At 45.2% G+C, this 12,791-nt stretch overlaps 1 protein-coding gene across 2 annotated transcripts in view; it reads left to right on the top strand.

Moving 5' to 3' along the window:
* jade2 (jade family PHD finger 2) overlaps window positions 1–12,791 on the top strand; it is a 174,578-nt gene that overhangs the window by 148,370 nt on the left and 13,417 nt on the right. The window contains exons 12-13 of one of the 2 annotated variants that reach the window (XM_076751123.1): window positions 1,561–1,692; window positions 12,216–12,361. In XM_076751123.1, the coding sequence (XP_076607238.1) occupies window positions 1,561–1,692; window positions 12,216–12,361 (278 nt within the window). The remainder of the gene's footprint in view (window positions 1–1,560; window positions 1,693–12,215; window positions 12,362–12,791) is intronic. The other variant, XM_076751124.1, reaches the window with a different exon arrangement.

Below are 12,791 nucleotides of genomic sequence, written 5' to 3'. Positions count from 1 at the left end.
TGTAGAGCTGATTGGTCGATTTATTGTATTGGCAGAAAGGGGAGGCACGCGCTTGTATTAATGGGGCGGTTTAGCAGCTTGAGGGCACGATTGTTATCTCATCATCACTTTCTGATTTATTTATTTATTTTAAGATTAACCTGCTGCCTGCGTGCGTTTATGTTGACAATCATGACGTCGTCAAATGTGATGACAGACGTTCAAGCTTCATTCGAAACACCTCGCCGCAAGCTCTGAATGTGAAAGCGTGGCGTCCTGTTCAGCCCTGCGAGTGCATCGGACTGCGCGATGGCGTTATTTGGTCTTTGATCGTGTGTACATATCAGCGCTTGGCGTGTTACCTGCCACACTCTCAGCTGGAGGGAGAGAGCGACGTCTCCCGGAGCGAGAGGACAGCTCGCAGCGGGGAGGCGCTCTGCAGGCCTCTGTTACATGTCACACAGTGTGTGTGTGTGTGTGTGTGTGTGTGTGTGTGTGTGTGTGTGTGTGTGTGTGTGTGTGTGTGTGTGTGGCAGCAGGCTCGCAGGCCCGTGTTTGTGTATGTACATACAGTACGTGTGTGGTCCGTCTCCTGAGAGCCAGTATCTGATTTGTTGCGGTTGTTATGTTTTGCGTCGCAGAAAGTCTGACAGGTGGATTGGACTGTTTGATTTTTACTTAGAGCGTTACAAGAACATGCAACACAGCGGCTCCACACACACACACACACACACACACACACACACACACACACACACACACACACACACAGATAACCGTGAACTCGACGACCAGGCTGTGTTTTCTCGTTTTAACTCTGAGGTTAACTGAGGTATCCTTCACCGAGGCCACACGGGTCTTGAATCTGACAGCCTTACCCTGGAACTTGAACTAGAATACTAAACAACCGTTAGAGGAAGAATTAACATGCATCAGGGCATTTAGGCTTTATCTGGGTAGAGCAGAGGAGTAAACGCGCCGCTGAAGACGAACTACGGCTCTATCGCCAAACCTCATCGGGAGGTGAGTCACATTTGGCCGGTGACACCTTTTCTCTTCTGCAACCATAAACTGGCTCACAACCGTTAGCAGCTGTATGGGATTACTTCAGCTGGGTGACCTCCTGTGAAAATACCTCTCAACCAGACTCAAAGTTGTCAGTCACACGCTCATTGTGGTCCAGTGCATGAAGTTCAGGGCGGCTGTGACACAATCCAGCACCATCAGCGAGTGTGTCTTCAATGTGCGGCTCCTTCAGGCCTTGAAATTCAAGTTCATCTCAGACGTTTCTCTGCTGTTTTTCTTATTTTTTCCTTCCTTATTTCTCCCTCTTAAATTAGATTTAGATGTGTTTTCATCAGCTTGGTTGTAGGAAAATAAAACCACTTCCTAAAATCTCTCACTAATTGATTGGTATGGATCTTTCTTGTGCTACCTTTCTCTAACCTTAATGTGATTTGTATTCTCTCTCACTCAAATTCCAACTGAAAGAAAGAAGTTCCTCAGGCTAAGTGACACTTTCCAACTAAATCAAGCTTAAATTGAATAAATCAACTAAATCCCTTCTGTGTCTCCCTGCAGAGAAAAGCCAGAAGGGAGAAAAGAGGAAGCAGAATGGAGTGAAGGAGAAAGGGAAGGAGAGGAGGAAGAGTAGTCCTGAGAAGAAAAAGGAGAGATTGAAGTCAGAGAACGGCTCCCTGCTAAAAGAGCTAGGTACATTGTGTGTGTGTGTGTTTGTGTGTGTGTGTGTGGGTGTGCACCCTGCAGTGTTTGCAGTCTTTCCAAACCGATCAAATGCACCTCATTGGCTGAATGTATGCCACATACGTGTGTGTGTTTGCGCGCCCGTGTGAAAGACCCCGCTGACAAATGGCTCGCAGCGCATTCGTAGCCTCGATGCATCAATAATGTATTTGATGCAGCGTTTTGGGCGAAATGCAATAACAAAACGAGACGCTGTTAAAGTTGGAAATCTGAGGATAATATTGCTTCATTTTGACCTGATAAAAGACTTTATGTGTAGAAACTTTTTATTAAATAAATTATTAATGCAGTAACAGTGCTGCAACCTTTAACAAAAGCAGCTTCTCTCTCCTGCGGTCAGCTTCTCCTCCGAGCTGCTGCGTTCCCTTTTCCTTCTCTGCACACGTCACGCCTCCATCGTCGGCGTTGTCATGCATTTGCGACGTGTTGCTCGACGTAGATCAGGTGTCAGGTGTGACGGTAAAATCTTTAATAGGAGTTGACTGCAGCTCAGCCCAGCCGGTCTGATCTGATGCATCAATCTGTTGGCAGAGAGGCAAATGCGGGAAAAGTGAGAGCGAGAGATGCAGCAGGGCTGGATGTTGTAAAAATGTCGTCCCTGTGAGTCGCGCAGATCTCCTCTCAGCTTTCCTGTAATAAATAAATCACATGGTTTTAGCCTTTAAAACTGTAGAATGGCCTTCAGAGAGCTTATGATGTGAGGTACAATCACACTGAGCTCCAGAACTGAGCTTCAGTCTAACCACTAAACTATCCCACAAACAGGAAGATTGAAAGCTTGATGATCTGCCTGGTCTTAACATGACCAGACCGTCAAACCCTCAATCAAGTCATTTATCAAGTAGCCAAAACATAAGGTGTTTCCCACCTGTCTGACATGAAGAATGTGGGGACTATGTCTTTATGTTCTGACATCTTACAGACTTTACAATTAGTGGAAATGAAACTAATCATCTGGTTCTGTGCTGCAGCACGTACACGGTACCTGCATCCATCTGGTCCTGGTCTTACATTGACCATAAATCTGGATTAAGATGTACATTTTTTAAATCCTGAAGTGTCATTTCTGTCAAACAAAGTTTTGCTAAATGCCTCCTGGCCCTGAGTTTTGTCTGAATGGAAAGAATTTTGACTCATAATCTAAATATTTATGTGGGCAAAAGGAGCGAAAACTGGGTGTGAGAGGTGGAGAAAACAGGCACAGACACGGGGGTGAAGCTGAAAAGAGAGAGAGAGAACGAGAAGCTCCGTCAGTGTCAGTGTTTGTCATTAACGAGCCGCTGGGAGAGCGACACCGCTGGAATAAGGGAGAGAGGCCTGTCACTGCCAGCGCTCATCATTAGGGAGATGAGGACGGATGATAATGGTCGTCTGTCCTGCTCGAAGGTGATCCATTCTCAACTATCCGGCGTGACAGCTACACACTGTATGATGCTCGGAAGACAAACGTTAAGTGGAAGCGGCGCACGCAGATTAATGTGTGTAACATTAACATTAACAATTCACAGGCGCTTAGCTGGCACTTCTGTCTGCAGCGACTGGAAGTGAGATAACGGCTCAGCGTCGCGCTCGAGGACACCAGATAGACAATTGATGGACGCGCACTGGCGGCTGTGGTGATTGAATCAGTAGCTTTTAAGTCGTCAACACGAGACAAGCCAGCTGCCTGACTATCGGGGTGCAAATTAACATTTCAATGCACACGCATCCTTGTAAAAGTCTAAAAGATATTGTGCTCTGAAGCAGTTTGTCCGTCACCGAGCGGCGAGCGAGGTGTATTTTTTTCATTTACCGCTGAGCAGAAGTGACACGTTTGACCTGGAGAAGTCTATGAATTACTATTTTTTTGTGGCTGAGAGCTTGAGTTGCTTAGGAAATAATCCAGATTCATGTTAGCGAGGGTGGAAATGTGTTGACTGATGTGTTAAATCAGGGGTGCAGATACCAAAGCCCCTCTGTTCGTTTCAGCTTTGAAGGTGAATATCCAGCCCTCTGCTCATGTCCATCTGTTTACCTCTCTGTCTGCATTCACCGATGTGTAGACAGGCTTGTTTTGAAAGTTGCCACTCTCGGATGTGTCGGCAGCCCTCGTAACGTCGTGTTTCCTGACATCCCGCAAACGGTCCTGGCTTTATTTTTTCAGCTGCAGCTGCTTCATGGGGCAGCAGAGCTGTGACAGTTTGATGAGGGCTGGCGCTGTCGGTCGTGGCAGAACCAGAGCGCGCTGTCAGGATCAAACCCGGTGTTTCCCTCTCGTTCAGGTTATGGCTCTCAGGCTTTTATTTTGGAAATGCTTCCCTTCAAAATAACACGACCATTCAAAGGCGACAACCGCACATGTGAAATGACTGATGGCAGAAAAATACTCAATCATAGGCTCTTATTAAATACGAAGCATCTGAAAAATAACTTTTTGACCAATCAGTGACTCAGCATTTATGCGACTTTGGCATTTATAAGCCATATTTTGAAACATTTAATAAATAGTAGTTAGTACTTTATAATGTAGTTGTACTCAGCTGTAAGGACAGTTTAAAATGTTAATGTAGAGTATTTGTCAGTAATTACATATGCATATACCCTGTGACTATTCTTTATCTGTTTATACTCAACCTCTGGGTGTCCACACAGAAGTTACTGTTGTTGAAAACTCCTCCTTTAACACGAATCAATGAGCACTCTCAACCATTTATTAAGTGCTTGTACGGTGCTAATTAACGCTAAATATGAGGAAAAAGTATTAGTGTTGCAGATGAAACTAAGTTTAAGATTAAAAAGTAAATTAAAAGTAAAAGTAAGTCGTTATTGTGTGAGGAAAATAAACAATTAATATGCAAACAATAAAGGGAAAGAAACGCTCAACTTGTGATATACTGTGTGTTTGTGTGGGCGACGAAAATGGAAAACAAAGTCCTCGATATCTTCAGGCTTCCTCTAAAAACAAGCTCCTCCGCTGTGAATAGCTTCTATATGTAGGACATGAAGTGGGTGGATTTGTGGCCTTGCATAATCCTTGTTTATATGAACCCAGATCTAATAAGTTGTGAATATTCCTGCGATGACATTCTGGAAGAAGCTGTGGGCTGCACAGACAATTACTGTACATGATTAATATCTGAGAGCCTAAATGAAAAGGAGTTCTGATGACTAACTCCCCTCGTATCATTTATCCTCCTTTTCATGTGCAGGAGTAAGAGCAGTTCGGCTACATGACGGGTGATTACAGCGTTTTGCTGCTCTGCAGATCCTGAAAGCTAAATTGAGGTCTCGCTCACCCCCTGCCCTCCTCAAAGAGAGGTCAGAGGTCGAGCCATCGGAGTCCTGCAGCGCAACAGAAGCCAAACATCAATATGCAACACATAAGACACATGAAAGGCGTTACAAATACATAAACAGGACATACTGGCACACTGGCAGCAGCACTAAAGCAACATGTAAATCACGAGGAGCTCCGTTCCTTCCTGTGATCTGAGGAAAACGAACATGACAGAACGTTGCTCAAAGCTACAGAAAGCAGCCGACAAAGACTCCATGCTGTCATCAAAGGATGAAACCTGGAGCTGCTCTCTCGATAAAGAAATGGGCTTCTGCCTTTGTGGGATTAGAGCATTTTGGTGGGAATTATATACAGCTAAGCTTAACCTCGCTCCATTGTTAACATTTCTGTGACATAAAATCCAGCCGCGCATCCGCAAAGATTCGCTTTCCACCTGTCGGAGTTTGAAGTTTTGGCTTTGTGTGTCGGCTGCGGAGTTTTGAGAAACGTGAAGGAGAGTCGTGAGCGTGTGTTACCCAGCAGCTTGGGAGAACTTAAAACAGGTCCTGCTGCAGTTACAGTCCAGCTGAGCGTTCGCAAGCAACACTTTTTAACTTAACTTAACTTAACTTTCAGCGTCCCAGTAAACACTGATGTGAAACTCAAACGATGTCTGGATGTTAAACCTAAGACCGGTTTTAACTGGTTAATATGACTGCAGTATTAACACCATCAGGACCTGCTTCGAATGTAGTCCTTCAAAGGTTTGTATGTAACTCTACTACACATGCAGTATAAAATGCAGTATGTACAGTACAGGCCGTCCGTCATCATTCGTGCACTTGCATCTCGCGGTACAGTCAAGATTCAATCTGGCCGAGATGTTTCGAGCTCTTCGCCCACTCACACAGCGACTGTGAGCGATGACGCAGGACTTTCTCTCATTTCCTTATTTAACCAGAGCGGAGGGTCGCCGAGCCAACAGTATTTTCCTGTCGGAGTGAATTTGATCAATAAACAGAGAGACGATAACACAGGACAGGAGAGCGCTTTGGCTCTGCCTCGCTTGCTTCCTGTTCTGATATTATCTCCCTCTTCTTTTCTATTTATCTCTCAGTTTTCCTGTTTTTCCACTGCCTTTTTCACTTTCTCGTTTTTTTTGTTTCAACGCTCCGCTCTCTGTTTATCTTTCTGTCTTGGTCTCTCCATCTGACTGATGAGGAATAAAGACTGCAACTTGATGTTGAAGAGATGCTGGGAAATCATCCCTCACATTGTGTTTCCATGACAAACAAGCCCTTCTGTGTACGTGCTGTACTTCTGTTGTGTGCGGCCGTATCGCTTGTCTGCATTTGTGTGCGTGTCTATGCTTCCTTTGCCAGTGTTATATATATATATATATATCGTTCCTGTCTCAGTGTGTCATCTGTGTGTTTGTTTTTGCATGCCGTATGTGTTCATATCTCACAGTCTCAGTGTGTGTGCTTGTGTGTCAGGCCATCTGTTCTCTGTCGGGTCTGGTCCTGACTCCCAGGGCTTTGTCTTCCTCTTAGTGTTCTGGGATCAAGAAGACAGATATGTACCAGAACTCCTTCTCAGATGTACTGTCCCCTATCCCCACTGTTTATTAGCGGGGCCCATATGCCAGCAGCGATTTGTTAAAGGGGGGGATTGTTTTAAAATCTTCCTGGTGTCACCGTCGTAGGCAGAGTTTCATCCGTAACAATCCAATGTAATTACGATCCAGTCTAATCTGCATGTTGGAGCGTTGTTAGACAAACGTACATCGACTGGAAAACATCCACAAAGAATTCAGTGGCGAGCTAAGAAGAGGTTTTAGACGCGATGGCTGGCTCTTCGTCTGCAGAGCCCGACGTACAACCTTTTGAAAGCTGGCCGTTGTCAATGTAACGTAGCTCTGAAAGTGCCGCCTGCTCAGTTTATTCAGTACAGTAACAGATTTCAGCGGATCGTCTGACAGAAATGAGACTTTCTGAGCAGCCTTTGTTTATTTTCCGCTTTGAAAACGACAAACAATACCCAAGGACATTCCAGCATGTTTATGCATCAGCCGTCACGTGCCGGCTTGAAATAGTGCCTGTGAGGGAAGTAAACAAATCACCTGCGAAGTAAGTTTGCTCTGTGTCTGCTGATGACACCTCTAACCCGAACAAATGCCCTTTGAGCCCTGCTGGCTTGCGGTGAGGGAGGTCGAAATCGGGCGCCGGCTTTGTGAAGGTGCTGCACGTTTATGATGTCACAATACTTAAAAATATGCATGAAAAGACGCTGATGGAAACGCAGCTAGCGAAAGCTAAAGAGCCTCGAGCTGTTGAGAACAGTGCCTGTAAGTCAGTGTATGTTGGTGTTTCCAGGCTGTTGTTACTGAGGTATCTTTGTGTCCTGCATGGTGGCTTTTCCTCTGTATTATTGCTGAATTTCAGTGTCAGATACGTGTCTACAAAGACCTGTGCGCTCTTTAATTCTGATCGAAAACACAACAGGCTCAAACATTCATGGCTGCATCATAGTAGCTTTATGTTTTTTTAACCCTTTTAAGGTGTATTAGTGTGGATTTTTCCCTTCAGCATCATGTTGAAGTAGGAAAAACCTGAAAGTGTAACACTTCATTAGGTATTCAAAAAGAATAATGAGGCCAAATTACAGCTTAGAAATAGTGTGAGCTCATTTTGACACAATATGGTAAGAGACAGAAAAGTAAAATGTCTCTTTTGTTGTAGAGAACAGCTCTGACAGGTTCGTTTCTGTTGATTCATGCTGAGCTTTTTATTCTGGCTGCCATTATTGTGTCCTATTATGTGATTTCACTCCTTTATTCAGGTATTTTTGCTCTCCTTCTGCCTGCTGCACGTCTCGTCTCTCCTTCATCGCTCTGATGGGTCCTTTGATCGCTCTCTTGCTCCTCCTGCACCTTTACGCTCTTTCAGTTTCTCTGTTTCTATCTCTGGGTTTCTGCTGGAGTTTCCAGGCAGACGTCTGGCACCCGAGAACAATCATCAGACTGTAGTGAGGGCTTTAAACCGAGCAGCACACACACACACACACACACTGTCATGTACAGGCCTGGTCTTGGCCCTGTCCTGCTCGTGCATTCCTTACCCTGCACTGCCTTAGCAGCGCTGGCTAGCAAATCATTGTTCGCTGCTACAATATCAGCTGTTCTGTAACGCCATCCTGGGGCTTTCTGCTGCTGTGAGACTAGTGTGCACTGGCACCGAGGCCAGCTGCACCCCGAACTATTGTCTCACAACTCAGAGCTTCATCGCCTTTTGATACGTAGCATTAGCCCACTCCCATTAGTTCAACATGTTAGCTGCAGGAGGAGGAGGAGGTGGAGGAGGAGGAGGAGGAGTCAGTGTCGTCATCTGGTTTAAAAGACACAGCTCCACTATCAGTAAGCCTCCTCTGGATTTAAATATTATTTCCTCCAGCATATTTAAGATCAAAAGAGAGCCACGGTTTCTACTCATTACTGTTATCAGTATATTGTTTCTGTAATGTATTTTCATTTAAATGGTGCTAAACACACAAAGAGTAATCCCACAAAGAAAAACATTTCCCCCTTTCGCCTCCTCTCTTCTGCTCTTTCTCCCTCTGATGTAATCTCTTCACATCCCAGAAAGCCTTGAGACGAAGCGACTGACACATTTAGGACCCTGTTCCCAATCTTAGCATCATTGTCCCACGTATGAATAAACAGGCGTGTAAAGGCATAAAAGAGAAAGGGACAAGGCTAAAAACAAGATGAATAACACCAGTCACATCTCTTTAAAGTACATCCCAGAGCTACTGATAGAGGACTTTACAGTAATATATCAAATCCAATCCATCAAAACAGTTAAACGAGATAACAGAGAAAAGGAAAAACCCAAATATTCTCAAATAACAATGTACCCCTTGACTGTAACGCAGGGAAACACAACAACAGAGGATGCTATTAAACCTTATAGACATCCGTGATGCCCAGAAGGATCCCATGACTTTGGTGACCCTGTGACTTTTCCTCTAGCGCCACCACCAGGATGACACGTGTGATTTCAAGTGAATTGTCTTGACAGCTGTTGGATGGATTACCATGAAATCTGGCACACACGCTCATGTTTTACTGATTTAGCCATCAATCGTCATCATCAGGTCAAATCTTCCCATCAGCCTCAGCTGTTCTTTGTGTTTAGCGCTGACTAGTTAGCGTGCTAACAAGCTAAGCTGAGATCGTGAACATGGTAAACGTCATACCTGCTAAACATCGACATGCACCGACACTGTGAGCATGTTAGCATGCTGATGTTAGCATTTAGCTCTCATCAGTGCTGCGTCAGTACGGCCTCACAGAGCGGCGGACATGGCTGCAGAGCGTTGTTCCTAGATTTTACAGCTGTAGTGTAGTAAAAACACTGTCTGGATGTGCCCTTGGTGATAGAATTCGAACATGGCTGCAGACTGCAGAGTGGCGTGCTGTCGGCTTCCCTCCTGCCTTCCTCTCTCTGAACTCTACTCTCTCCTTCCCTCTATCATCCTCTTCCTGTCTTCCACACACTGCCTCTTTTTTTCCCTCTGTCACCTATTCCCTCCCTCAGAGCTTTCTCGACTCCTGCAGAGACATGCTGCGTCATGGAAACGACCGGCTCGGGGTGTGTGTGTGTGTGTGTGTGTGTGTGCATGTGTGTGTGTGTAAGATAGCTGGTGTGAAAGCCACCCTAACAGCACCTCCTGCCGTCCTGCTTGGCAGATCATTATAGGCACTGAAGATTTACAGAGAGGCTGGACAGACAGAGACCAGAAAAGAGAGAAAGGAGCTCAGAGCAGAAAAATGTGCACACACACGTGTCGTGTTTTCCATTATGTGTCGGTCACATTTACATGGTCCTATAGGTTTTAACATGCAGCTGTTCCCCAAAGTGGAAATGACAGTGTTCTTGTGCAAAGGTTAGTGTTTGTTTTCTAGCCAATTAAAAACCCTGAATTCCTTTATTTTTCCATTCACTGGATGATACGCCCTCTAAACTTTCAGATCAACAAAGAGCCCTCTGCCTGGAGGGGATGAGTCGTTGGTTGTGTGTGTACATGTTTGTGTCTGTCTGCAGCTCATCTGTCATACCACCGGACCAATCAGCCTGATGTCTTTTGTGCACAATTATGACTGAATGCTCGAGGACTTCTCGTGTTTGCGGTGATTCACAACTTTTTGAATATATGGCTATTGACAGCTGACTGTACACCTGCCCTAACCAGCCAATAGGTGACCAACAACGGCCCCATGCCCTCAGACACACCTGGTGGAGATCTGCGCTCCGCTGAGTGCACTCTTTTAGTTAAAGGATACAGATTCTTCATCAGAGGAAACGGCTTTGGCTGTTTTTTGTCTACATGCTCGATGTGCTGACTGAAATGTTTAGACTTGGCAGCTTCAACATGGTTTCTGTGGTTGTTCCTATGTGTTACAGTTATTCATGGAAATGAGAGTGGACTGTTTTGAAATCCAAACTTGCCATCCTGCGCGGAGGTCTCGCCATTTTCATCCCACTTTCTGTGAACATCCGCTGAGTAAGAAACTAAGCGCACAGATTCTTAACAGATCAGGCTTCGTGCCTTATGCGTGTCTATCCGGGGTTCCAACGCGAGAACATTTTTGGACAGTTTCGTCATCTGTAGAAGACAGCTACAGCTGCTACGATGCATTTCAGATTCTGGGCCAAATTTGTAAAATATCTGTTCAGTCTCCTCTCTCGTCTTTATCAGCAATGAGCTATGTGTAGCACAGTCAGGTGGTAACACAGCTAAATGACAAGCATTCATTCAGGAAAAAAAACTTTTGGAACTTCAAATTGTCAAAAGTTAAACCTAAAATTTGACAAGATACCAAAAAACAACACCGATGAATGACATGTTATCAGACCAGCTCGGCTTCTCTGAGTGTTCGTGCTCTGTGGGAACAGGAGAGGAGTGCATGAGCTAGTGGATCACCCCCCCCCCCCCCCAAAAAAAATGCTCTGTTCTCCTTAAGCCTCACTGTATTCACCGCATTGTGCACAGTGTGTGTGTGTGTGCGTGTGTGTGTGTGTGTGTGTGTGTGTGTGTGTGTGTGTGTGTGTGTGTCAGAGTAAGAAAGAATAAAATGCCACAGACAGACACACAGTGCTTTGGCAGCACTTTCACAGGCCACAATGATAGAAAAGGAGCCATGAAAATCTCCTAATTATACACACACACACACACACACACACACACACACACACACGCACACACACACACACACACACACACACACACCACAGTGTTGGGAAGGAGACAGGAAACAGGATTTCTGCTGTAAAATGGGTTTATCTGTTCATTATTGATGAAACAACTGAAATGTGTTTGGATTTGGAGTTTTCAGCTCCAGACTGTAAATGTCACCATGTCAAGCTGTTTTTTTTATGTGTGTGTGTGTGTGTGTGTGTACTGAAAAACTAACATTTTCAGGTGCTGTGTGAGACACTGATGTCAGTTGGGAGATGCTGCATTGCATTTTTGATTGTATTCATGGAGATGTTGGTATAATTAACATAAACAAAGACAAATATCAGACGCAGCCTCCACTTGCCTTCGAACGTTCCAGCAGCTCAGACCGACGGACCTGTTGTTCACGGCACAGATCCAGAAGATGCTGCTGGACCGTGTGCATGCATACATACGTCCACCAGTCAACTTTGCATTATTTTGTGGTACAGTAGCACTTTGTTAAACTTGGGAAAAGTTGTCCTAATTGCGTGTTTTGTCTTTAACATTCAAAAATCATGAATGTGCTCCTGTTAAAGTGTTAGCATTTGAAATGAAGCGTCACTTTTGAATGGAGTGACTAAGCTAACCCTGTATTAAACACAGCTGCGGGATTTAAGGTTTGGCACTCATGTCTTGCCTTCGTGCTCTTGCTCTATTTATGCTTTTTACTTCTCGACTTCATTTGAGAGACAATCCCCTTCAACTCCACTGACGCTCGCAGTGCAAACTCTTCTGTATTTTATTTATTTATGAAAAATATGCAGCACCCCTCACCTGTCTGCTTTGTCTCTCTCCTCCTCTCCTTCCCCTCATCCATACCAATTTTCTCCCATCACTTTTCCTCCCCTTCTCCCTCCGTCTGTCTTGATATCATCCATCTCTTCCTCCTTGCATCCTCCTCTCTCCCTCCTCATGTCCTTTCCCCTTCCTTCAGGTCTGTCAAAGTCCTTCCCATTGGACAACTCTTTGTTCGACAGCTGGCTCGCCCAGTCGGTTCAGATCACCGCTGATGACATGCTGAGCCAGTGGGCTCTGGGTTCCCAACATCGGGACAAGAGCGGCAGCCTCCTCTCCGACCAGGTAGGGCATCAGCGGCGGGAGGCCTGCAGGGTCATGCCTCGGCTATTTCTGAGCTGACTGTATTGTTCTGATTGCTTATACATACAATAGCTAAGTTGATAATGCAGCAGTGGATTAAATCCAAATGTGGATTTTCACTTAAGTGATCTGCAAGCTGAACATGATTTCAGCGTCAGTCCGTGCAGATAGCACGGATCAGACCAGTTAAGGGAGTTGGAGGATTGGACAGAGCTGCAGTCCGGCTCTTGGCAGCGAACAGCAGCACACATTGCAAAATTCAAACAGCTGAAATGAGCAGCAGCGTCAAATAGTCCATCACCTCTTGAACTGAATCCCAGTTCCCAGTTCACTGGTGGACAAGACGAATGCCAGGAGCCAAGTAAGAAACCGCAGCTTCCTACAGGCACGACGGAGACAGACATCCAAAGAC

This window comes from Chaetodon auriga, chromosome 15 (assembly GCF_051107435.1).
Source record: "Chaetodon auriga isolate fChaAug3 chromosome 15, fChaAug3.hap1, whole genome shotgun sequence".
In the NCBI taxonomy this organism is placed as follows: domain Eukaryota; kingdom Metazoa; phylum Chordata; class Actinopteri; order Chaetodontiformes; family Chaetodontidae; genus Chaetodon; species Chaetodon auriga.
Note: the sequence above shows the minus strand (reverse complement) of the source record. Positions and strands in the feature narration are given on the sequence as shown.